Here is a 27426-nt window from a genome sequence, read left to right on the forward strand (position 1 = left end):
CAGCCAAGAGCAGCCCCTCCAATCAGAATGTAGTGCACGAAACCGCTAATGATTGGTCATGCGTGACTTAATGGTTTAGTGCCTAAGTTCTGATGAAAGCAGCGGTGCACAAAAGGGGTGTGGTAGTTGGTGTGCACAAAAGATTCTCTGCAGGAGTGCTTCTGATGTCAAACATTGCCCTTTTATAGGTGTCCCCCCTTATTTTTGTCTGTGTCCCTCTACTTTTGCCTGTTTCCCCCCCACCCCCTGTAGCCCTCCTAAATTTGATTCCTGGTGATGCCACTGAGCCTCAGCAAAGCAATAGATCCAGTGTTTTACCTTATGACGGTTAAGAATGTAAAATAACCCAAAGTTTTACTGTATGCGTATATTGCGGGTAGCAAGAAGCAGCAGTGAAGGGGCCCTCTCGGCTGCATCAGCAGCAAGCCATGTGAACCTTTGATGTTCCTGCCTGGTTCCAATCCTATAACACTTAAGGGTAGCCAGTGGGCCTGTGCCAGTGCATCATGGGAAGATGTTTCCCCTCCATTGTGCTTTCAAGAGCTCTAACATTTTGTGGTTGCTAAGCAACCAATGAAAAGTTACAGAACTCTTGAAAGCATGAGACCCAGTGGCGCCCGCTGCAGCAGCGCAGGCACAAAGCCACCTATATTGAAAGAAACGGATGCAAAAGCGAAAGCTCAGAGCTTCCGTTTTTGCATCCATCTTTTTCAATATAGTTGGGGTTGCAAAGCAATGGGTCACATGGGAGACCGCAGGGGTCGCGGCAACCCCCAAATGATGTCCCTGGTTCTCCTTCGAACACAATCGAGAGCCAGGCGGAAGCACTGATTCTAGGAGTCACTGCAAAGAAAAACTCCAGGAAGGTAAACAATAAGGGGCCCCCATCATCTGGTAGTACCCCTCACACAGGGAAGATATGGTGGGCTGTGTCCAGTAGAGGTGCCCCAAGTAAGAAACCACTGTTATTGGACATGGATCCTACTTCTCAGGCAGTGTCGTAGTGCTGTGGAGTGCCTGCTATACTATAGGTGAAGCCCCCACTCCAAATAAAAGCATACCTGAATACCCCACTGAGGGTAGGTGCATGCAGAGTTTGTGGAGAGAACATTGCTGGCTTATAACTTTCCGCCAAAGAGCTATGATTGGAAGTTCTGATGTTAAGGACCTTATTATAGGTTAGTTATTTATCCATAAGGAAACCATTGACATGAGTGTACAGATACGCTGAAAACGTTATTGTATTTTTATTATGATAATATTTCACTAGCTAAGCCCTAGCAAGAAAATTATAATGCGCTTTGCCTTTGGGCCTGGCTGTATCGCAATCATAGAAAGAGTCATGTCACTAAGAACGTGCCTGCTGTACCTTCTTTGTCAGCTGACAGTTGAATTAAACTGGATGGAGCCGAGTCTCTCTGGTTGTGAGGTGCTCTTAGAGAAAAAGGAGTGTGTGTTCAGGGTAACAGGAGAAGAGCTTGTTTTTGAAGAATCCAGAGGTGTGGTGTCATGTATAGATCTGTGGGTGTGGAAGAATTTATTGCCTGGGATATGAGCCTTCAAACGGAGCTAATGGAATGCCCTCGAAGGGAGTAGGCAGAGGCAATTTCACAGTGGTGAGGGGGGAGTCATTTTACAGTGAGCAGAACAGGAAATGAAAGTGTCAAATTAAATTGGCGATTTAATTTTCTGCTCCGGCTCATGTTACAGCCGTCCCGAAGTGTAGGAAGGGGGAAAAGCAGAGGGAGATCTCTGCTTTGCTTTCCTTCCATGTCTCGAGAGATCACTTCATTTCGTACCTGCATAGGATTCTCGTACAGGTGTAAAATGAAAAGATTCCAATGGAATCTCCCTCAAATTAGCATCTGCCAATGCTCGGGCAGATTCTGCTCGAAGCAATTATGAAACACTGCCTGCAACGCACATGTGCAAGCAGAGCATACAGCTCTCAAATCGAGAGTAATACTGAAGAGTAAAGGCGATTGGGCCTCTTTTACTTTTTAGTTTTAATCTTCGCTGTGTGAGCGAAAAAAATTGCATGCAGTGGACACCAGCATGTAAGTGTAAAAATAGGTGCATGCAATTATTTCTTTAAATGTCTCCTATAGAGGTTTAAAGCAAAGTATTTCTCCTAAAACGAGGAGGAAAGCAAAACGGGGATGCTATCTCCTACTCCTCCGGGTGGCAGGAAAATAAACTGGAGCGTAAAATGAAAGTGGGAGGGCAATTTTTGCGCTTTCTTTTTCTGCTCTCCTCACTGTGATATGACGCCCATTGTGTATTAACGCAATCTTGATTGGTCACTGAAATACTTGCCAACTTGATAAAACCTGACAATGCAGTCACATAAATTTAATCCTAATAGTATGCGATTTCAGCCTATAATGTGAAATGTAATTTATGGGATAAACGTCAATATCAACCCAGCCATGTGTTTGATTTAGAATGGTGCCTTTAGACTGTGCAATAACTGTTTGTGGTTTCATAAGTCTGCAGCACACACATGCAATTTTTCCTCTATTGGTCCATTGTTTTGTCAATCAAAAAAGATTTTTCTGCACTGTGTTTTTTTTTATATATATTGTAAGCAATTTGGTATTAACTTCATACAACTTGCTGTTAATCATTCATATACACTTTTGTGTGTCTGCTTTGTAGTCAGTGACTTTTCTCAACCTGTATTTATTTCATACAGTTGTACTCTAGTTATCAACCATGAATTTTGTTTCATAAGCTCTAATTGCTCGTGCGTTTGTGTAATTACACCTGCCATACGGAACAGGACTCGCCTTTGATAATGGCATGCCCTCACAAAATGTAAAGGAGTGGCGCCTTTCTTCACAATCCATACTATGCCCTTCTGACATCATTATGTGGCCAAAGTTTTATATGCCAGTTCGGTCTATGAAAATTCAGTAGAGGCAGTGGAACATTAATTGCATGCCAAGCATGGACAACCATGTGATTGGCTCTAGCCCAGCCCTTCCAGCCATTGATCAGCACTGGCATGATAAACCTCTAGATTTCCCCATATATTAGCTTGTCTCATGAATTGGGGGTGGGTTTGAGTGCTGAAGGGTGTGGCCATGTTGATCACTGTGGTAACTTGTGCCTTTCTTGCCCCTGTCGGCAGGTATCTCCCTCATCATGTGGAATTCCATGTACACTTCGGAGAAGGTGATCATCCGCTGGTCCTTGCTGACGGAGGCCTGCTACTTTGGGGTGCAGTTTGTAGGTGAGCCCCTTCTCTCATGTTTGCAGCCCCTATTCTTCTCAACCTATTGGACCAGGGGCTTGAAGGAAGATGTTTGAGGTCTAGGAGCGTGACGCTTTTTGGGAGGGCGTTGAAGCTTTGATATGAGGATATTGATATTGAAGTCTAGGGAATGCATTTGGTTTTCTAGGACACTAAAGAAGATTGCAAGGATTTTGGCACCATCCAAATGAGGGCGAGTGAGGGGCACAGGTAAACGGACATGCCATGGTTGGTGCTAGTAAAGCAAATACTTCCACAACCAAAACCGCGGACTGCAAATATGTCAGGGCAAATGATTAGTGTTGGGATTTTGACATGAGGTTTGCAACACACATACACACTTCTGCTGAATGAGATTCAGTCAATGAAGGATGACTCATAAGTTACGTCCTTTCCCCTTTATTATTTTCCTGGCACAGACATATGGCAGGCATCATCACCCTCTCGATTTCCCACTTTGCGGTCTGGCACCTGGTAATACTACCAAACCGGGCACCTGCAGGTCTGATTCTGGTATTGGAACAAGGCCCTTCTTAATGGACGTATTCATACATTTCACGGCACTTCACCCTGCATTAGATCCTAACTGAGCTTATCTACCTAAATTGGCACAATAAACTGGAGAACCTGGCATTTTCAGCATTGAACCCGGGTCCTTGTATCACCCATGTGGCGGCATTTCCTTTTGCATGGTTTTTCTCTGTGCATATTCATCACTGCATACACCAAATAAGTATACAATAATAGACACAAAAACAGCAATACAAATGTCATACTCCTTCCTCACTGTCACCCCTGGGCCCATGCATAAGGCCCTGCCGTCCCCCCATCTGTCAGTTATGGGGCCAGGTGACTGACTCCTGCACACATGGCCAGGCGCCCCCTGAACGCACTGCAAGTGTGTCCATTCCTCACTTTTACAGAGGGGAGTAACCAGCAGTTGGCTACTTGGGGAAAAAAGATGAAACTGGTGTTCAACAGCAAGGCGATGTAGGGGAGCTCTTCCAGACCCTTCCAAGCTTTTGTGTAACAGTGCATCATGCCTGTCTGGATACAGGCCTGCATTCAGGGACAATGAAGGCACGCAGCGCTCTCTCCAGTCGGGCACTTTCCAACTAGCGATCAGTGTTTCAGGGTCTTTGTCACTGCTGCTGCCACCTCAGTTTGACAGCTGGCAATGGGTGGGCAAATAACCAAACACCTATAAGCTGTGTGGCCCTCCTCAAAGGCCATTCCATTTCTCCCTATCTGTAATCTAATGCAATAGTTCTGGCTTATCAGTGTCACAGTTGTCACCTAATAGCGCAAACTACAAAAAGCTCTTTTGTTGCTGACAAGGAAGGGATTTTTTTTGTTGTTGCAAGGGCATGCAGACTGGGGGAGAGAGCATGCAGAGATTACCACCAACAGTGGCAGGTACGGCAAGTTAGTGTACCACTTGAGTAAACTCTGATCATTATCTGCCACCAGCCCAGAGAAAAGGGTTGAAGGGTAAGTCATCTCAATAGTTGACAGAGGTAAGGTGCAATTCCACAGTCCCCCACTCCATTTGCTCCAACTCACCACCTTCTCTGGAGGACACTTCTAATAGGAAGATGAAGGTGTGGCACCTGCAGATGTTTACAACACTATGTCTGTGCATCACCCTAGAGGGACAACACATCGCAAGAAAAGAGAAGAGGTGCACACCTACATCTGAGCTTCTTAAATTATGATAAATTGTGTTAAGTTAGAACTCTTTTATACTGCACCAAACCTCTGCTGTAATGGCCTCAGCATGCTGAGGGTTGTCTGGAAGTTGACATATTTCTGCCATGCAGGGGTATGCCGACCATAGTCTGCATAATAAAGGTAAAGAGGAAGGCGGTGTAGAAGAGGGAATAGACAAACAAAATTGAGAACCAGTGGGGAAGGGAACATGGCTGGATGCTTAAAACCAAAAAAAAGGAGGGCAACAATGGTAGGTATCCTAAAGGAGATAACCCTGTTACAACCCAGTAATGACCAATTTGCAACCTGGCACGAGCATCTGCTCATTATGATGCCCAAGCACACAGACCTTTGCCCGGTGCCACTACACTGGTCCTGGCTAGATATAATACACGCCCTGACAGAGCATCATGGCATTGTCTCAACTAAGTCTCAATTATCTGGGCACCTTCATAGAAACAAGAGGGTTGATGAATGTATAAAACAATTCAAATAATCAAAACCTCACCCAAAAGCGGTAGCTATTTACCCATCTTGTGGCCAACTCCAACTGGGTCCACACCATTTCCTTGTGGCCATTTCACATCATTTGGATGCAGGACATTTTGCAGTAGATGGAGGGGGGATGGAAATTAAACAGAGGATATTGAGGATGGGAGTTGAAAGGGAGCAAGAAGGGGTCGGGTGGTAAGGTATTGGTATGGTGGGATGGCACCCATACACATGATTTAGTAAAATACCGTAAAATGCCCCATGGGGTGAGTTCAAAAATCACCCCAGGGAAAAAACCTTTATTAAAACGGTAGCATTGAATACTTGCACATGATAGACTCAGCTTTCAGCAGAAGGACCTGCTTGCTGAATGCACCTGAAAGCATTGAGGGTTCTCTGCACAGGAGCTGCTGCATCAAACTATGCACCTTTCAGCAAAAGCTGCAGTAGAACAAAAAACTCTGAAAACTAGGAGGCCGGGATGACTCACAGGGCACATCATATGTATCCCTAATTATTAACACACTTCCTAAGGATCCAGGCTCAATCCAATTAAACATGAAAGCAAAGTCACTCATTGAATTCATCTAATAATCAAAGGAAAGCATGTTGAGGCCCACCACTTGAACGTGCGTTGCGCCCCTTGACCTGCTTTTAAGGCAGAGTAGTATTATCAGTACACCACCTTCAATAAAGTGTTGTTTCCTCAAAGTATTTTGCATCATCGCAGTCTTATATAAGTTCAGGTAGCAACATTTTCTGTATTTGATTTTAATTGCTTGCTGTCAAAACCATACTTTGCAATGGTTCCCATTTCTTTTTGCAATGTGCACCTTCCGTGAACGATCTTTTTATGACGGAGTCATGCCGGCTAACTTACATTGAATAATGGTGCCTAGGACTTCGAGCAAAGGGCATGTTGCTTTATTCGTGAATGCTGTGTACTGATGACACACCCAGGGGCATGAAGGACAGTCTTGCTGGCGTGCCTTAAAATGCTTTTCTTTGATTATTGAATGAATAAGCTTTGGTTACATTGGTTCCTTGTTTAATTTGATTGAATGTGTGTCGTTCGGAAGTTTGATCATGTGTTGGTAGTAAAACAAATATTACCATACCGGCTGTAGCCCTGATGGTAGGTTGGACGCGCGGCTGGGCTTCCTAGGTGAGATATCGCAATGGATCAGATTGACAGCTGGATGCTGTAGTGTCCCTAATTTAGGTGACCAACAAGATGAGGCAGCCAATGCTTACTGAAGAAGACCCATCATACAATAGTAATGCCATCTCATTCTTAAACTGGGGCCACAATGCCGCGTTCAAACAGGTACCACTCCTCGCCCCTTCAAAAAGGAATCTGATTAAAATTCTGGAGGTCTTCTAGAAGGCTTGCAAGGAGTTGTGATGTCATACAAATAGAAACCCTAGAAGACAGGGAACACAATGACCAGCCAACTATTGACAGAAACACTAGAACCTGGGTTGCATGCCATATTTGCATGCCTAATGCAGAACAAGCCAGTATACTTGTGTTAGGCACAGGCCTTTGTACTTTGGGTAGCTTTTAATGCCAGAAAACTGCAAAGGAAGGATTGTGACTGTTGTATGACTCAGGAGAATATTGACCCCCACGCCCCACTGAGATATAGCACACACCCATATGAATGTAAAACCACTAAGAGTCTGCGGGCAATTTTAAGTTTGACCTCTATGGACAATCCTGAAAGGTGGTTAAAGAAGGTAAACTTCTGATTACAACTTTACATCGACAAGAGATGAATGGATCTTGCAGCTCCAGGTTTGGCATTTTATTTTGCATTTCATCCAGTAAGGAACATTCTGATGGCCAGACCTGCCATTGGGAGACAGGTGAAATGAAGAACATGGCACCTCAGTGGTCAAGAATACCATCCAAAAAGGTCAGCTTACAAGAGCTGGAGAATGGAATTAGTTATGACAAATATCTTCAGGGGGTGATCCCAGGACAGAGAGGATAAGTGAAAGAGACGGATGCATAAACAAAATCATCCAGTCCCTGAGGTCTGGGGCATTCTTAAGGTGCTCTCCAACATACTGTAGTAGCCTTTGATATCTGAGCAGAGGTTTCGACTGACAAGGTTCCATATTGCTTCCATTGGACTGATCCAGAGAATAAGGAGTGGAGTGAAAAACTATTTAGAAAAACCGCTTGTAGAGCACTCCAAGCAGTCATTCTAAATTGACCTGCCACACCCCTCGCCACAGGTGTGTGCACGCAAGGGCTGACCGGCGACAGCCAGGCCAGAACAAAGAAGTCGCTGCATCTGAGGTAAGTGTACATACAGCGGCATATTTAAGATAAAGGGCCCCATTGGCAAGATTGACAGAGGGCCTTGGGTAGCAATAGTTTAGGGTGGGTAATGGCTGTCACAAGTGTGACATTAATGAACTTCAGGGGCAATTGTTCTATGTATTGTAATTTCTCTTTCTCCTAGTCATGTTGAATTTTTATGGGTATGAGTGGCTGGAAACAGCTTGCTCACCTCACCAGGTGTGTCAGACAAAGTGATTTGTCCAGCATCACTGAACGTGTTCAAGTGGAAAAGCTGCTTTTGCCTTCCATCTGTTAATTCCTTCCAAAATCTTCTTCACCACTTCTATCCCCTTCCTCGTCTCCTTCCATAGGACCCCACTCCTTTCATCGTCCATTCTCTACTCTCGTCATCTTTCACCTACCCCCACCCCCTCGGCTTCTCTCCATTACTCTCGTAACCTTCCACCCACTCTCCCCTTCCCCTCGAGGAAATCTGCCTTTGCCACAGGATGAACAATTATAAACGTTCAATGTAGATCCCTAACAAGAGCTTGAGAGGCGAATCCTAATTAATCATCTACGAAGAATAAAAGTTGTGCATCTTTTATTCAACATATATGCATGAACTAACCTAGAAAAAATGTACTATTATTATAATTATTATTGAGCGCAGACTTAGCATTGAGAAGCAAAGATGCCACAGCAACAGGAAATGTTCCCAAAATCCTCTGGGCAACATACACCATTGGGTAAAGGTCTGCTTGTTGTATGGTTAGTCATGTATTTATTGTTTGCTTTTTTTATAATGCGCCTATTACGGTACCAGAGTTCAGTTTCTAAGCGTGGATCTGGGATTCGAACCTCTGTTGCTCTGCATGGTCTTGCTTCCAAGACCAGCGTGTTGCCCCTGTGCTATACTCCATTCACTCATTGTTGTTATACATGGAGCAAAGCTAGTCACTGCAAACTGAAACACTTAAGCACCTAAGTTTGGCAGGTATTGCACCGTGAGCTTAAATTATTTTCCTAGGATCATGCATTTTGGTTAAGTGATGAAGCCGAAATTCAAGTTTATACAAATATGTATTAATGTTTGGGTTTGAAGACCTAAAATTATAGTCAATTTTCAACAGATGACTTTAACAGTGCATAGGTCACATACTGAACCAATCTGACAATGATCATTGTTAATTGATCAAAAAGTGTATGGGGCTCATTCTGTTTTCAATCCTAAATTGCACAAATGGTACCACTTCTGTTTGCCCTTTTGTGCAAAAGGTTGCCATTGTGCAAGTTTGTTTCCACAACCTAGTCGAAAAGTAAATAGTAAAACACAGTTGAAATCGGATGTATTCTTCAGCTTTACTTGGTGTCTAGAAAAGTGTAAATGCACCGACAATTAAAGTTTGTGAGCCATCTACAATGGATTCATTTGGAATCTGCCTGCTTTTCCCAGGTGTAAATGTCAGGTGGATTCCACAGGAATCCAATGACTTTCCAACAGCATAAAAATGCACACTCATGAAAAACCAAGCAGATTTGACACACATACCTGGAAAAGCAAGGCATGGTTTTAAATCCGCTCTGCTCTCCAATTTTGCCTGCCAAATTATACAAAATCCTATTTGGCATAAAAAGTGGTGGTTGTGGGATATATTGACCCACTCAACGACATTGCCCCGCATCACTAAGCTGCATTTGCGCAGAAACAACCACAAAAGGGTTGCGCGGACTCCTGTGAGCGCCATGGCTCAAAACTGCATTGCAATAACAAAAATGGCGGCACCGTCCTGCCAAGCACACATCGGGCAGGATGGAACCATGGGGCACATGGAAGGAGACTACCAGTGTCTTCCAACATAAATAAAAGGAAGAAAGAGGAAAAAGCAGTGTTGCTTTTCTGCAAAAGCCAAAATATTCATTGAAAAGAAACCCTTTTTCGCCTCTAAAAATGCTGCTCTGACACTATTTCCATCTGTTGTTCCTCCAACCACTGTGATTAATAAGGCCCTGCCATGCCCATGCATATCCCAACTGTCCCTTAGCAAAATGAAGCCTTATTCCAGAATGACAGGCTATGCCAGACAAAACCTGAAAACCAACAAAAGCTGTACTGCATCAAACACGGAAAAGCACTTAACTTTGGCTAAAAAGCATCAAAATCACTGTTTGAATAGGAATCAAGAGCTGTATGTACACATGTCAATTTGATGTAGACCTTTGCTTTGTCCAGACTGTTGTGTAAACCTTATTGGAAAGAAAGATGCCAAACCGAATTTAAAGGAAGAAATGCTAGTAGTTTTCAACACGTGTAAAAATGGGCTTTGCTGACTGAAGAAAAAAAATGGCCTATTTAAAAAACAAACTGTTGAAGGAAAACCTGCCATTTCCTAGCAATGTGAAGGGGTTTGTGGCTGGTGATAATACAAACATAGGCTATTTTTATTCCACAGGTTTATTTTAATTCAAGACTCCAAATAAGAAAATAAAGATTAAGACACATGGGCTGAGTTTGCAAGCTCCAAAAAAAAGTTATTCAAGTGCCAGCCCCGAAACTTCCCCCTAAGGAGGGAGGCACGCCATAAACTTCCAGGACACGTAAGTGATAATTGCCAGCTTGAAAAACTTTGAATGGGCCAGGACAAAGAAAGTTCACACCCTCATCAGACTTTTGTCTGTGCTCCAGGCTGGGACAATAGAAGTCCGGGGACACTAACCTGTGAAGTGTGAAGGGGCAAAAAAAAGTCAATTAAGCTGAGAAGCCCCCACCATGCTGAAGGAAATGACAGTTGGCAGCAGTTGAAGTTAAAGAAAAAAAAATGGGCCCAGGAACAAAGAGACTGCAATTTGCTTCTAAACAGTATTTTATAAATAAACTTTGAAGACGTTTTATCTCTGCAGCAGGACTTTGGAAAAATGTAAATATTTCACTGTTTAGAAGTAATTGTATGGCCTTTCTTTTAAGTTGTCATAGGTTTCATTGCTGCATAGGGAACATAAGTAACACAATATTGCAGATTACCAGAAAAGTATACATGTCCCAAATGTACATTTTTATACTTACATACCTTATGACCAACCCCACATATGTATAAAATTAGGCAATTTTATGCAGAACTTTTCATGCTTAAAATGATCAAAAAGCAGTAACCGTCCAAAATAATGTCTCACAGATTGCAGGATTTGAGGGGTGTCCCTTACATAAAATATGTGACCTGATCATGCAATTTATTAAGGTGCCACCATTGTACAAATGTGTAAATACTGATATGACAGATTTTTGGCAAAAAGGTCTGTGGAAGTCTTTTTCCATCATAAAATACAACCTCATAAACTGGGTACAACCCAGGGGAGGCAACTAACATTGATTGTCCAATTCAGTTGTTTCAAGGTGTGCTTAACTAATATAGTCAATGATGTCACTATGCTCTATATAAAGGGTCCCTGACAAGACTCTACACACACTCTCTTCCTGATTTCCTGCACTGCGTCCTGTTCCTGTTTCCTTCATATTGCACTGATCCAGATTCCAGATCCAAATAAAAGGCCAAGCATTGCTGACCCTTCCAGCAAAGCTTCAAAACTAAAATCCCAATACCCAAAGTGAGAAGTGGTGGTATTTTTGTGGGAAGCTTGCTGACACCAGCCTAGCTTGTGGCCCACCAATTGCTGCCCAATAACTGCATCCAGAGGTACCTGTGCCATCCGGTGACCAGAACTATCCTTTGGTATCCAGTCCCTGCCCAGCTGATCCTGTCCCGCTGATTATGTCCGGTTGTCCTTTGTTAGACCAGATCTGTGTGGTGACCAGAACGCTGACTGTCTCAAAATCCTAACTAAAGTGGACTGTGAGTATCAATAGGAACCATAGAAAACCATAGTATACCTTGCCTTGCCTTGTCTTTAGTTCCCATCTCTAAGTCATCCTATCCTTACCCTGATAACTTGTAATACCGTCAGAATCATTCTTGCAACCCTGCCTTTGATTTCTAGTGCTAGTGCCATCTCTTTAGTAATTTTGCCCTGTGTAAATCCTAAGCCCTTAGTCCTATTTCGAGTGATCGGACTGGTTCCGCCAGGGTGAGCGCTGAGGTACTGTGCTTGAACTTGCAAATCAACCCTGGAGCTTACTGTGTCCCTCTTTGGTAGCCTAGCCTGAATGCTCTAGTGTAGAGTAAAACTGTTCTTGTTAAAACTGATTTCCTTTCCCTTTTCACCGCTCCATTTTACTCAAAACGCACCTTTCTAGATCTTGCATAACTCATCCACTTTACTGGCTAGAGACTTAATTTCACGTCTATAATGTACCTGTGATATATATCTATCTCCGTACCTAAAAACCACAATATTTCACCCGTTTTTCAAAGAAACCGTTTTAGTAATTTTACATGGAAAACAGAAATATTTGCAAAGTTTCAAAAGTGTCATTTTGATTGCAAACTGTTTTAAATCTTCCACACATTTTTTGAACTGTGTGCTCTTGTTTGCGATTGTTTGTACATTTACATTGTGTCTTTAGTGAAGAATTGTATCTGCTTCAAGGTTTTTACACACATTCATTATTTCATTCATCCATTTCCGGGTGTCATTTTTAGCATTGCATAGCGGTTGGAAATCTGTTTTTTCTCTCTTTTGTTGCAGAGGGAAGGCCAGATTTGAATTCTGTTTTTCATTTGTCATATCTGATTACCTGCTGCTTCTGTTTATCCACTCAGAATTGATAATTTGTGGGTTGAGGGAACATTGCAGGGGGGAAATTCTAACTTAAGTGCTATCTTTACTAAAATCAAAAGTGCTCCTGTTTCCTGGTGTTTTGTAGAGGCGTCAGTAGAAGGTTAAACTAGGTGCATTGCTTACATTCCTATTGTTACCACCCCATTGGTGATCACTGCCCCATATTAAACATTGTTTGATTTCTTTAAATTTTCAAATAAATAAATACTGTATTTTACCCACCAGCCTGGTTCAAGGTCCATTGTGACCTGTGGTTTTTGAAAAGTGGGTGTGATATGAGTGATGTACCATCTAAATATTGAATCTAACATAAAAATAAGCATTTCAGTTGTGTGCTGCATACTAGGCTGAGACTAAGGTGTGTGCTGCATGATTGTAATCCTTAACATGGTACACCCTTTTACCACCAGGGTTTCCATTCCGCTGTACGTGGGAAATTACTCCATATGATTGTAGCTTTATTTTCCCCGTCCTGAATGAAAGAGTGCAAACTCCAGCAGGCAAATTAATAAGAACCTGCAGAATCTCCTAAAGAGACAAATTGAAATAAAATGCATGGCGTGGCCATTGTTTGACACAGCTTGCAGCTTGTTCGGTATCCACATGACATACAATCGCCCAACACGCGTAGCTTATTAAAGCGTTCTAGATTTCTAAGAAAAGAATGGCAACAGCAATGGTTGCTGGCATTTACCTGTTCACATCACTAATCCCCTTATGTTGTAAATGGTCTGCAGCTGGGAGGTGTTAAAATGATAATTAAGTTTTATTTATATAGCGCTTATGCCTGAGCGCATTCCATAGGAAATATATACATACAATATCACCCAACTGAACTTGGTACTCAACCTAAGTTTAGATCTCAGTAGGAGGCCCTGTGCAGCCTGGACTGTTTGCCTTTGAGGTGAGAGATACACAGCAGGGGGCCCCTTGGGCATTTGTCCCTTGTCTGTGTGGTAAATCCACCTCTATGCGCATGTATACATGTAGTTATGTATGTATGTTTGTGTGTGTATATAGCATAGAGGAGATCAGGCGATTGTATGTAGAAAGGAAGGGATGTGGCAGGGGAGCAAAGTTGGGTGCAAGTGTGTTCGTGTTCAGGGGGGTTGTCATGGGCATCTTTATGTTGGGGAGAGAAGGGGGCTGGTGGGAGGCAAGGAGGGGTTTAGCGGCAAAACCCACAATTTAAAGGAAATCCTGCTAGCACAGGAGGGTGTGAGAGTAGGGCCGAGGTGGGGGATTGTCTGGCAGAGAGGATCAAAGGAGGGGGGGCACCCTTCAAACTTTTAATATTTCCACAAATGAAGACAGCACCACATCGGTCGAAATAAATCAGTCTTGTTTGTGTTCTGCCTTCACTATGCGCAAACATAGCATAGAACCGAGAATAATGCTACTTGCTCATGAGGGGAATCAGGGCAGAGAGAATTCAAAGTGAGAATCGGGGAGAACGTGTGCTTCCTCCGAGGCCCTCAGGGGGTGATTGAGATGGTGAAATGCTGTCTCTTCTGCCTTTCTATATAGGTAAGAAAAAGACCAACCTAAAATCGCTGTCCAGAAAGCACAAATACACTATGTCAGAAAAAGAGACTGGACGTCTGCAGTCTCCGGATGGGGCGTAGATCTGTACTGCAAAGCTTTTAAGCAGTTAAACCCATAAAATAATTCATGTGAATTTTGTTTGGGACGTGGAGGGTTGGGCTCCAGGGACAAGCAGGCATCGACCTCCTTCTCAAGCACATCTTCAGCGGTCATCACAGCTTCAGGGCCATAGTGACATGACCAGGGTGCCAGGTCACCAACCCTTCCAGTTGTGCCCTGTTGTTGTGTTGGGCAGTATATTTCAAGCCTACTTCTATTAGAATCAGCTATGGCTCAGCATTGTGCAGTGTTGTAACTAGGTAGCGAGTAGATGGAACCAGTCGAGGCCCCTGGCGGTGCAACATTTCTGGAGTCGTTCAAACTCATGTTGGTGCCTACTTTGGAAGGTCTAGTAGGGGGTGAAACATTGACTCATAGGATAACCACAAGCTACCTAGTAATGTCGTATTTGGCTAAAGATTACGTTTCACATGAGGAAGTGGAAAGCAACTATCATCTTTCACAGCTCATATTAAGAAGATAGGTCGGATTTTACAAAATATATATCAAATTTTATTTTTTACCACATAGTAAAACTGGACAGAAAAAATGACGCCCATTCACTAAAAACTAAACAACAAATAACATAAACAGAACATATAACGTAGAACTACTTGTACTAGATCCAAGAAGTGGTGTTAGTAGTTTAATAGAGTTTTAATAGAGTTTTTTGTGGAAGGAAATGCCTAGTAAGTCGCTTATTAAACTACTAACACCACTTCTTGGATCTAGTACAAGTAGTTCTACGGTATCAATACCATTTTTTGTGTTTTCTCATGTTCTGTTTGTTATTCGTTTAGTTTTTAGTGAATGGGCATCATTTTGTCTGTCCAGTTTTACTATGTGTTAAAAAATAAAATTTGATATATATTTTTGTAAAATCCGACCCTATCTTCTTAATATGAGCTGTGAAAGATGATAGTTGCTTTCGACTGCCTCATGTGAAACGTAATCTTTAGCCAAATACGACATTAGTAGGTAGCTTGTTGTGGACCTTGTTTATGTAATATGTTACTGAGTCCTCTCCCAACAAGCCCCTAATAAAAAAAAGAGGAAAACCCTTTGTTTGCTCGTTTGACGACTACACTCATAGGATAACCTCCTGTGGATAGGCCCATTAAGTTCTCAAGCTAATTTGCACATGCCCTCCTAAAACCGCCTCCAAACTCTTCGATTTGCACCCAATTCCTCCCACCGCAAGCATGGGCCAAGTGGCTGGATCGAGTTCAGCTTGGGTTTTAAGCAGCTAGTCAGACCAGAGGCAGACTATCTATGCTCGCGCCCAGAATGATGATTGTAAAACATGGCTCTTGCTTTCCCAGAAATTGTGGCATCTGTGTAACATCTTGTCTGACCTCCCAACCCAGAGCCTTGCTCCCCTTTCACACATATCATTTCAAGTAATTAAGGGGTACAATTGCAAAAGGTTCGCTAAAGTAAGTGCTTCTCTTCAATACTGGTAAACAACTTCCCATGGGGACATTCAAACGAGATGAAAACATGACTGGTGCCATTTCTCACCATAAGAATAACAACATAGACGTTAGGCGTTTCAAATACACTAAAGGCATTTTGATCATTGTGTAGGTATGCATTGTTTTGTGTGCTGTAAACTCCTATAAGAAGAGACAGATGTGATGTTGCCTGATGCATACATTGTCAAATTTGGAAGCAAGGACTTGAATACCAGCTTACTCTGTTTAACCACATTATGTGATCCTGGGCAAAATATTTAACTTCCTTCTGCCTTATTTTCCTTAATTTGGATTAGTTACAAGTGTTTCAGTTCAGAATAGGCTAGAAAAAGTGTCACTCATGCGTGACTTAATAGACCGTAATGCAGCTCCAGATAGTGTGCCCCTTTTCACATGCTGCACTTCCCAAATTAGTTAAATAGCGCATAAGAATGACAATGACTACTCATGAAGCTTTCACTCCAGAGTGAATGTTGCTCTACTAATACAGTCTGCCACTTTCTATTTCTCAAATCTATGCCACATGAAGTTGATTAGTTAATGTATTCACTAATTCTGTATTACTGGATAGATGACCAATATGTACTCATGTAGATACATGATTAACTTTAAACCTGCAGTCATTATTTGCAGGCTTCTGGGACAGACATCATATCAGCAGGTCATGGTGGGGAGAGAGAGTGGTCAGGCGTTTCATTTCCCCAGAAACTAAAAAGAGACTTGTTAAGGATAAACAGGTGGCAACATTTCCCTTAAAAGACACAATTATCACATTTGAAACCACCTCACGCTTTGCCCGCCCAAAGCCCCATACCACCACCTGTCCCACCTCCACATCCCACTCACCCATCCTTTTTCATACAAAACAACTGACATTTGCGAAGATGAGCCAGTTGATGATCTCCGGTCTCAACAAAAAACATTCAACAGGCAGCTGAGTGGTGGGGTCTAGTGTTTCACAGATGAACTAATATAGCCAGCTGAGGCACCACCCACTAGCGACCTCAGAGAAATCTGCTGAGAGCCTAGAACAGGGGTGAAGAGGTGCATTTCAAAGGTGCACAGTGCTGGTGCACCCCACCCTCCCACCAGCTCTTCAGGCCACTGTTCCTCGAACCCAGCAGCAAACAGTGCAGAGACACACTGGTGTGATGTGAAGACACTCACAAACTCGGGAGGCTCTGGAGGATAGCTCATGGGCAAAGGCTTGGGAGGATAGCTCGGGGGCAACGTGCTTGCCTTGGAAGCAAGACAACACGGAGCAACCTAGGTTTGATCCCCGGGTCCACGCTTAGAAACCTCTGGGTATTAATGTTAAATGTTGTTAAATGTTAAAGGTATTTGTACTGCGCACTGTCACCAACAGAGTTGGTCCCCAGACGCTCTGGTGGATCTGTAAACGAGAAGGTGGGATGGGTTAGTAGGTTGAAGAGGGAGTAGGATAGTGAGAGGAGTGGTGTTCTGTTGGCAACTTCAACTCAGTATACACCGGATGATGAGCTTTGGTGCGAGTATCGGATCAATGTCAGTCCACGTGTGCTGTTGGTGTGGCTTATGTGTTGTTGCAGTGTGGTGAAGTGTGTGTTGCGTGTTGTGCGAGAGATGGTTGTGTGAGTTTTTTGAGTGAGATAAGTGTGCTGAAAGTTTGAGATTTTTTGGTTAGTGGGTTATATGACCTTTAACATGCTGTCATTCAAAATTCTGTATAAGTGTGGCAGTTTCTAACCTTCATAGCTCCATCCAAGTGTGGCACCTGCTAGCCTTCACAATCCCATCTAGATGCGGCACAGGCCAATGTTCACAATTCCATCTAAATGCAACACATGCCAACATTCACAATTGCATTTAAAGTGTTGCACTTGGTAATCTTCATAATTCCATATAAGTGTGGCAGATGCTAACATTCACAATCCTATCTAGATGCGATGCAAGCTAATGTTCACAATTTTATCTGAGTATGGAGCATGCTAACATTTATAATCCTATCTAGATGCGACGCAGGCCAGTGTTCACAATCCTAAGTGTGGCACATGCTAACATTCAAATTCTAAGTATGACCGATGCTAACATTCACAATCCTATCTAGATGCGATGCAGGCCAATGTTCAGAATTCTAAATGTGGGATATGCTAATATTCACAATTCCATCTAGGTGTGGCACATGTCAATAATCACGATTTCAGCTGAGTGTGGCATATGCTAACATCCACAACTCCAAGTGTGGCACATGCTGACATTCACAATCCTTTCTAGATGTGACGCAGGCTCATGTTCACAGTTCCATCTAAGTGTGGCACTTGCTAACATTTAGTCATAATCCTATCTAGATGCGACTCAGGCTAATGTTCACGGTTCCATCTAAGTGTGGCACATGCTAACGATCGCAATTCCATCTAAGGGTGGCACATGATAACATTCACAATTCTAAGTGTGGCAAATGCTGATATTCACAATCCTATCTAGATGCGGCACAGGCTCCTATTCATAATTCCATCTAAGTGAGGCACTTGCTATCATTCATTCATAATCCTATCTAGATGCGATTTAGGCTAATGTTCACCATTCCATCTAGGTGTGGCATGTGCTAATGGTCACGATTCCATCTAAGAGTGGCACATATTCATTATTCTGTCTAAGTGTGGCACCTGCTAACATTTTCAATTCCATCTAAGTGTGGCTTATGCTAACATGCCCAATATTATCTAATACAATAAATATGCTAACATTCACGATGCTGTTTAAGTGCTGAACTTGCTGATGGTTACAAATATGTCTATATGTGATGCAAGGCAATATTTACAATCATGTCTCGAATATACTCAGGTTGTAGGTCACAATTCGATCTAAGTATGAGTGGTGTAGGAGATGTTTGCCTGGCAATTTGTTTTTTGAAAGGTAAGGTAGAGTGGCAGGGCTTTCTGGAGTAGAGTGATTGCTTTACTCCCCACCCATTCCAGACTTACATTTTTGTTGGTGTCTGTTGGCGGCTTGTTCCTGGCTTGCCCTGCTGACACCTGCCAACACTATCTGGAGCCACTGTTGTCGGAGCTGCCCTTTGCCTTGAAGCCCTTAGCTGCACGGGCTCCTAGGCAGAGGGTTGCCCTGGGGTGTCCTTAATCAGGGTGCAGAGCACCAATCAGGCCCAGGGGAGTACTTGGAGGCGGGGATCAAGGTCCCAGCGAGCGGTATGGCCGTGGGGGGAGCCCGCTACGGCCTCCCACCGCGTGCTTTTTAAAGCACAAATTTACTTTTTTTCCGGCTAAATGGGGAGATGGGGGTCATGCAGCGCTCACCTGGCCCGGGGTTTCCAAAATAATGGCATTGGTGAAGCGCATACACCAGGTCTCTAAAACAGTGTTCTCTAACGGTGCAGAGCACCAATCAGGGCCAGGGGGATATAAATAAGCGTGTTATAAATAACTAATTACAAAAACAACAGACAAGCGTCAGATTTAAGTCAAGGGACGCATAGGCACAAAGTATGAAACTCGTCTGTGGCATATTGGAGTTCATCGGCTGGCTATTGGTGCTTATCGGTGGAATACTGATGCTCGCATTGCTAAGGATCCCAGTTGGATTTTTACTTGGGTGTCCAAATGTCACATTTTGAAAGCATCTGTCTTGCACCCTGCATGCTACCTGTGCATGAGAGAGTGAACGTCCCTGCTTTCTTCTTAGGCAGACTGCCTCTCCCCTCAAGTTTCAAGACACTTACCATCTACCTGACATTGCAGGCACCTTAAGCATGTGAGCGCTTAACGGAAGGAGCAGCATTGGGTGAAGGATGGTGCATGTCTCTGTTTGCTATTCATGGTGCTATGCTGCCATCTGCAGGAGAAGTTGCTAGCTGCCTAACTGACCTTCTTCCAGTCTTTCCTTCATTTCCCACCCAGACATCACAGAGCAGGGTATTCCAGAACCACACAAAGCGATCACTGATGTCACCGGTGGTGATTGGCAGCACACAGTTGTATGCTCAGTGTGATTGCTTTTTAGATTGAATATGTTTGCATTGGCTTATTTATTCCTTTTAATTATTCCTGCTTGCGCATTTCACCTTAAGGACAAAGCGGTCCTGTAAACCCGGGAGTGCGGGACAGTTTTAAACATATGTTTCTGTTTGCCTGATTGCTCACTTGTCTGGAGTCCTCTCAATATTTCCCTACTCGTGCGTCATGGAACTGTGTGTTCCAAAACCATGCGGGGGCGGTGGGGGTTCAATGATGACACAGGAGTAACCACGCAGTGGGCGTGTGCAGCGGCCGTGCCAGTGTTGCATAAAAGGCAAGTTGGACCGATCTGCATCATGCCTGACTGGCATGTGTGAAACTAGCGTGGTCACCGCCCAAGGCATATTCTTCCAATGAAGTTTGATTTATCTAGACAGATTATTTTGAACTGAACTGCCATGCCACTGTCCCATAATTAAGAGGTGGGAATAGCTGTGTAAACTTTAACTATACATCAAATGCCTAAATGTTACCCTGAAGTCCTAATACCTGCAAGAACCTCAACATACACCCCAACTAGAAGATGTATAGATGTTTACGGTGATATCGCTTAATAGTTGCCTGGGATCCTAATTGGCATTAGTTGAGCCCTTTAACATAAGGCCAATTTCTCAGATTCGATAGCTGATAAGAGACTTGACCTTCCTTTTTTGTTACAGAAACATGGCTGTCAGATCCTAGCCTCTTAATGTAGTGGGCTCAAAGATCCCCAGGCCATTTATTTTAGATAAACTTGCAACCTTATCGCAGAAACTGGCAACAACACTCACCGAATTGATTTGGAGATGTCCATAATTGAGATGATCATGACACCAATCCAAGTTCACTCGATCCTACACACCTTTACGGACATGCACTGAATATCGTCTTCCCACCAGAAGAATGCTTGATTCCTATGAAACCCTCTGCGCTGATCTGACTTCTTCTCTGTCCTATTTCAAACAGTTGACGCCCCAAAAGATAAAATCCCCCTACCTATTCAACCCAAATGTTTTGTCCTTAGAAAAATAGTTCACTGGATCAGATCAGTAATATCACTGCATCCATTGTCATCTGACGGGCAGGCAACAAGGCGCCATGCCTTTGATCCATTCAACCCTCGACTCGTGCCTTGTGTCTGCGCTGGTTCCAGCCAAAGCTTTAACCACACTGGGAAACAATCTGACAGAAACTGGTTCTCCCCTGTCCTCAAAAATGCAACATTGGAAAAGCGCAATCTTGAGACATGCTGGCGAACCTTTTTAAACTGGAATATAAAACTATCCTTGGGTTATACCCCAAGTGCTTTACGTGAGATATGAAATTGAGTGGAGGGGTGCCCAAGGAGTTCCCAAACGTTATTTGGTGACCGTGGAATCATTACGGGAGCGCCAGCCTTATAATGAGGCCCACACTCATCATGCTGCCCCCATGCCCAGGTGCATACCTGCAACACTCACTGCCACTCCTGCCTCAGGTTATCCACCTCTTGGGCAGCCCCATGCCTTGGAGGGATGCCCACAGTCTCACCCACGACCCTGCATCCCTTTCATCTTCTGGGTGGTCCCATACTCTGGGGGCTAGCCGTGATCAATGCTGCACCCCAGTGCCATGTTCCCTTCAGGCGGTGTCCCCATTGCTATGGTAATAACAGCTGAGCCCAGAGTGCAGTAGAAGCTTTGCAGCCTGCTCCGTCTCTTCTTACTGTCACAGGGATGCTGGGGGTGGGCTGCGTACTCCACAGGCTCCGGCTGGTGTGCCGTAGCCCTCATCTTCACCTGGGCCATGATGACAGAGTGGCCCGGGATGGCTCTTCACCTGTACCACTGTGTGCACACAGCCCAGGCTCAAAGTAATTACGCTGGGCAACCCCACACACGCAGCCCAGATGAATATTGTCTGCCATGGATGTCCCTCAAGGACACAGCCCCCCAGAGAGCTTTCCTTTTTTTATTCCTACACCCTGGTGTCTGTGTCGGTATTTCTAGATTTCCCTTGGTAGACAAGAATGCCACCCTGGGATAGCTGGTCCTATTTGGGTCACAGGTTGTATGAGTACTAGTGTTATCCCACATTCACTATTCAATCAGCCTTTATTTTGAACTGCCAAGATGTATGCTACAGAGATTACGAGGATAACAATCGTGGCAATCTGAACTATTATGGAGAGAAATGCAGGGTGCATATTTCTCCATGGCTGCATTATTTCCATTGGCTTCCAGTGTGGGGATTCATCACATGTAAGATTCTCTGTATAGTTTATTGTGCACTTTATAAACATGAAGCATCCAATATAACCGACCGCCTATGACCATACGTTCCCAACAGAAGTCTGGCATCTGCTACCTCACTCCAGCTCATGACCCTGAGATGCCGAAGGTTCAGTATGGGTGGACGGTCCTATAATTAACTGGGCTCGATTGTGGAATTCCATTCCGGTCTCCTTAATGGCAGTTCCCAATTCATAAGCTATAGAAAAAACGAAGTCTTTGTGGTCTGTCCACATTATGAATTCGACTGTTAAACACCTATTTATTTATGTTTCTAAGTTGTTAGAAGACCTAACTGCTAACCTACCTACCACTGAGAATATTTGCTCAACAGCGTCAATGTGTAGCATATGTGTACTCTAGCTAGTAGTTCATATTACCGCTACTCACACCTTATGATATGATATGGCATGTATAACACCCCTATGCACAAGTGTTTCTAGGCGTGAGAGGCAAGGGAGGGGGGGGGGACAGAGGGACGACAGAGAAAACGATCTTATTAGGGCAGGTGACATTGAGATCGTGCAAGTGCAGGGCTGGAGGGAAGGGGTAAAGTGCATGGGGACGGGTGAGGGGGCAGTGCAGTGCACCTTCCATTCTCTTGCACCATTGAGTAACCATCTGCCCCATGACGTCCTGTTTCTGCACGTCTGATCACTCTAGATTTTCCCGGGCCACAGTAGCTGCTCCTCCTGTGTGTGCCAATGGGTCTTGGTGCATGCAGTAGAGCGTGTAGTGCACTTCGTCTTATAGAATTTCCCTTCAGAGCAGGGTACTCCAGACGAGTCAGACCCACTGTAAGAGCTAGGCAGGCGATGACAAACGAGCTGCTCTTTGGATATGCTGCGATTCAGTCCCCACGGCTGCAACTCCTCTATAGATTACTTTATTCTGTTTTCATAAAATCCCCGATATGTGCAGTGCTGTGCTCAGTGGCCGAGTCTAGCAAATCAGCTTGGAAAAGTGAGACTTAGATCTGCTGAGCACATATTAAGGTGATGCCATTATTAAAGAGCTTGCAAAATACATATGACTTTTGTCTTTTTTGTGTAGCTAGGACCCCACCAAAATAATACACTGATGACCGCATATGCAATAAACCCACTCATATTCCCAGAGATTTCTTCAGGGTAGGGGTGACACCGAACTCCAAAAAAGTGGTTATTGAACCGCAATGCGTGCAATGCTTCTGGCGCACTTGAACGAGTAAACTTTGCTTTCAAATGATTTTGGGAAGTTGGCCAACCTAATTTCTGTAGTATGCTGAATTGACTGGCTGCTTTTGAATGGTCTGGAAAATATCCAGTGTGCAATTCCTAATTATGAACGCATGGTGGCGTCCGCAGACCATACATTTTGCTTTATTTTAATGATTGTGTTTATTGAAAATAATTTGATGGTTAACGAAGTTTTGATTCGTTTTTCTCGTTAATTCGAATACGGTGGTGTGGTATTATCATCATCGCGCTCTTCATATAGTGTTTTCCGTTTCCTGTGTTAAGCCACACGATTCGTCCACACATACTGCCGTAACCTCCATTCTCGGGCAACTCTTTCTCTGGAAAGATCTAGGGAACTAGAGGGGGGGGGAATGGTGAGTGAAAGGCTGATCAGAGGCAATGCTTCATTTCTACAGCAGCTAGCCTGTTGAAAAGGTTTTTAAAAAGCCTTCGTGCTTCAACAAATGAGAAGCTTTATGTGAAGAGGAAATGTGCATTAGGACGCCAAGGCATCTTCAAACGTTGGATGAGGTTACATATTACCAAATAGAAAATATCAGGAGCCAGTGCACTTCTAGTCTAAGGCATGCATAGGCTGTTTGCTCCAGAACTCAGGAGCCGGCCTCCCAAGGATCCTCCTGCCCCTGGGAAGTTTCTAGGAACTTAATCTCAGACAAGGGGAGAATCTGGTTGGAGTTCCTTGCGGGATAAGGCTTAAGGGTCACAAATGGGTCAATTCCAGGGGACATCCGCCCTGCCCCACTTGGCGTAGAGGCAAGTCTGTCTCGACTTTGGATTATATTTTCATGTCATCAGAATTGTTCACACAAAACTTTTTGCTGAACATCAAGCCAGAGGGCAGAAGTGATCAGGCCCTGTTGATTCTGACCTTCTCTGATATTGCGGTTAGGTTAACGGATAGTCAAAAACAGCCCCTTGCGAATTGGAAAGGGAGAGTCTGCCTCCTTAAATACAAGAGAGATGGGGAAGTTCTAAATAGTAACCTGTTGGGAGTTCCGGACAACATCCAGCAGGAGAACTGCTGCCCGGAATAGTTTGTTAAATTCATTTGGTCCTCACTCCCATCAGGTGTGGGTGAAGGGGGAAAACAGGTGCATCGCCACGCCTTTGATGAAGAAACGAGGCAAGTAAAAATATTACAGGCTCAAAAAATAAGACAACTTAAAAAATTGGCCCCGAGTGGGGATGACTATAGGAGGGAACTCAGACGTCTGTCCTCCCAATATAAACAATGGTCGGTGGATAGAAAAATGTTCTGCCTCGAAGAGGACGGGGAATTGATGTTAAATTTAACAATCAGGATTCCTGGAATTTTTGGTCAGTGATTAATCAACTGGAGGCAAACACAGCAGTCGGTGTTGGTGGACTACCGGTCTGGAGTTTTTGAGGACCCAATAAAGTCCACTTTCTGCCCGGATGAACAGAGTTTGGGGGAGCTAATCCCTGAGTCTTCTTTTTCAAGGGCCTCCGGGCCAAATGGCCTAACATATCAGTTACTGAAGAATAACCCAACCCTTTTGGCGAAGCTGCTTTTTTGGCTTTTTGGGGACATCCTAGTGAGGAAGAGGTTCCCTATGTCATGGAGGACGGCGACCATCATCCCACTTTTCAAGGGGGGGCGACCAGACTTTACCCACAATCTATCCTCCGATCACCCTCCTGGACATTGAGAGTAAGCTGTTTAAGAAGATACTTCTGGAGGAATTGGAGGGCTGGGTAAAGGAAGCATGCATCCTGTCCAAACATCAAACAGGCTTCAGAAAGGGCCTCTCAACGGCATTGAATGGATTGGTGCTGAGCGTCCTGAGTGAGAAGACAGGGCAAAAGGGAGAAAAACAACTTTATGGGGCTTGGGTAGACTTCTCAAGGGTGTTTGACCAAGTCAACTGAAACAGGCTGTGGTTACAACGTAGAAGGTGGGGTATCCCAGAGGGCCTCTTAGCAATGATGGTCGAGCTCCATAAGGATACACAATCAGGGTCAGGTTAGATCATGATGGACACCTCTTGGATCCCTTTAGGGTTGAAAGAGGCATCCGGCATGGCTGCCTGGGGGCTCCACTGTTTTTCAATTTATATTTGTCAGATCTGGGGGGGTTCCTGGTGCCCTCGGCATTGGCCAGTCAGGTGATCAATGGTTCTAAGATTCACTGGCTAGCCTATGCCGATGATGTGGTCCTATTGGACCACACTGCAGTTGGGTTACAGTGGTTGCTAAATGAACTGGACTGCTATGCAAAGGAGAATGGCCTTGCAATCAACTCCAAGAAATCTAAATTGTGGCCTTCAGACATCCAAACAAAAAGGTGACCTTTGCACAGTGGTTGTTGGGGGGGTTAGCCAGTGCCAAGAGTCGACCAGGTGATTTACCTGGGCTACAAAGTTTATGCGGCACCATCCATCTCTAAGGTGGAATTTGACATCAGGAGCAAGCTTATACAGCACGTCCCACAGATAAAAAAGGTACTAGTAAAGTAATGTAAATTCTTGATTCTCCCTCTGATTAAATTCCAAGGTGGTCCCCATATTGGAGTATGGCCTTGAAGCGAAGCCTTTCCTAAGGAATGTGGAGTGAAAGATCCTGGAAGGCCTGATCTGTAAAAGAGTTCTCAGTCTCCCCCTAAGTCTCCCTATGGCCAGTCCAAGGTTTGAATTGGGCCTACGTTCATTGAAGATCCTGGCCGGCTGGAAATTAAGTTCTCTTTCGTCTTGTCATCATGGCTCAGGAGGGCACATTGTACTATGATATTAAACATCAATTGGGCAACCAGAGTTCCATCATCCTTTCTGGACTAGAAGTAAAGTTCGAAGAAAGGTTAGCCTGGGCAAATACGAATCGAGAAACACTGATTGATAATCCTGGAACAGCAAAGAAAGCCTTTGCCTAGATAGCCAGCGCTTACAAAAAGGCTGTCCTCCTAGACAAAAGAACTGCCTATAACACTACGATAGAGAAGGTGAAATCCAGTGCTAGGGAGCTCTTTACTATCATGTACGAAATTGACGCGCCTTTGCAACATCAACAAACTACAAATCAATCAAAATCAGGCCCTGAGAGTGGCTCTTCACATTCCAAAGTATGAGCATATTTCAGCAGCACACTGGCTACCTATCCCTGAGCGTATTATTATTAAATCCTTAGCCATCATGCACAAATAACTTTCTAGCATGTCACTGAGATATCTTTTGCACAAATTCACTAAAGTACAATTTACCAGACCAACCCGCTCTGCATATTCTCACCAACTTACTATCTCAAGATTCAGGAGAAATAGTTCTGAGGGGGCCAGCTTCCTGGTCATTGCCTCCAAGAACTGGAACGCTTTACCTTTGCCATTGAGATCTGAACAGAGATCATTCTCATTGGGACCCCTGCCCCTGCTTTTCCTTTCTCACTCTGGCTGCCCACCTTGGGCCCTCTTCCTTCAACTTCCTTTGAGGCAAAAAACCTCTCTCTTTCTCTCCTCACATCTCGGACATCGCCAAGAAATCCCACTACCAGCTGATCCTCCTCAAAGGGACTCTACCCTTTCTCACTTTCCCCCAGAAGCTCACTGTCTCCAGAGCCCTGTTTCACTCTAGGCTGGACTACTGCAACAACCTCTTTCTCAATCTGCCTTCCTCTACTGTCTGCCCTCTGCAACTAATCCAGAACAGGACTGAGACTGATCCTTGGCATCAAGCTGAGGGATTGTATCTCTCCAGCCCTGAAATCTCTCCACTGGCTCCCGGTGGCTGCAAGGATCAAGTTCAAGACCCTTTGCATTGTCCACATGGCTTTTTGGGGCCGGGCCCACACTACATCCAACGATCTCTTCGAAAATACCTTCCTTCTCGAGCCCTTCCCCAGATACATCCAACTCTCTAAGGGTTAGACGCTTCTCCAGGCAGAGAGTGGGGGTAGATTTCTCTCCTTTGCAGGTGCCTCCATCCGGAATGGCCTCCCTGCCCCTCTCAATCTTTAGCGGACCACCTGAAGTTCTAGAAGCAGCTCAAAACTTTCCTCTTCTCCTCTGCTTTCTCCCTCTCCCTCCCCTGCTGACCTACCTGTCGGCTGTACCGACTGGTTTCTTGGCTACCCTCAGAGTCTCACCTTATCCAGCCTCTTTCTTGATCAGTCACCCTTACACTGCCTCCAGGCCTACCATGCACAAAGGGGCTGTAACTGTAACCCTACAGTCCCTTGCTCTCCTTACACTACCCAGAGCTGCGCTGCCCTAGCTGCACCCACTCAGAGCATTACTGCCCTGTTTTCCTCTACCCTCTTTCTTGCACTCCCCCTCCCATTTCTCATTCTCACACTTGCATGATCTGAATGACAAG

The 27426-nt window shown here is 44.3% G+C and overlaps 1 protein-coding gene across 3 annotated transcripts in view; it reads left to right on the forward strand.

The window, feature by feature from the left end:
- Nucleotides 1-27426, forward strand: part of TP53I11 (tumor protein p53 inducible protein 11) — a 901622-nt gene that overhangs the window by 859745 nt on the left and 14451 nt on the right. For all 3 annotated transcript variants that reach the window (XM_069623306.1, XM_069623308.1, XM_069623307.1), the window contains one exon: nt 3134-3235. In XM_069623306.1, the coding sequence (XP_069479407.1) occupies nt 3134-3235 (102 nt within the window). The remainder of the gene's footprint in view (nt 1-3133; nt 3236-27426) is intronic.

Source organism: Ambystoma mexicanum, chromosome 11 (genome assembly GCF_040938575.1).
Source record: "Ambystoma mexicanum isolate Mex_15411 chromosome 11, UKY_AmexF1_1, whole genome shotgun sequence".
Classification (NCBI taxonomy): Eukaryota; Metazoa; Chordata; class Amphibia; order Caudata; family Ambystomatidae; genus Ambystoma; species Ambystoma mexicanum.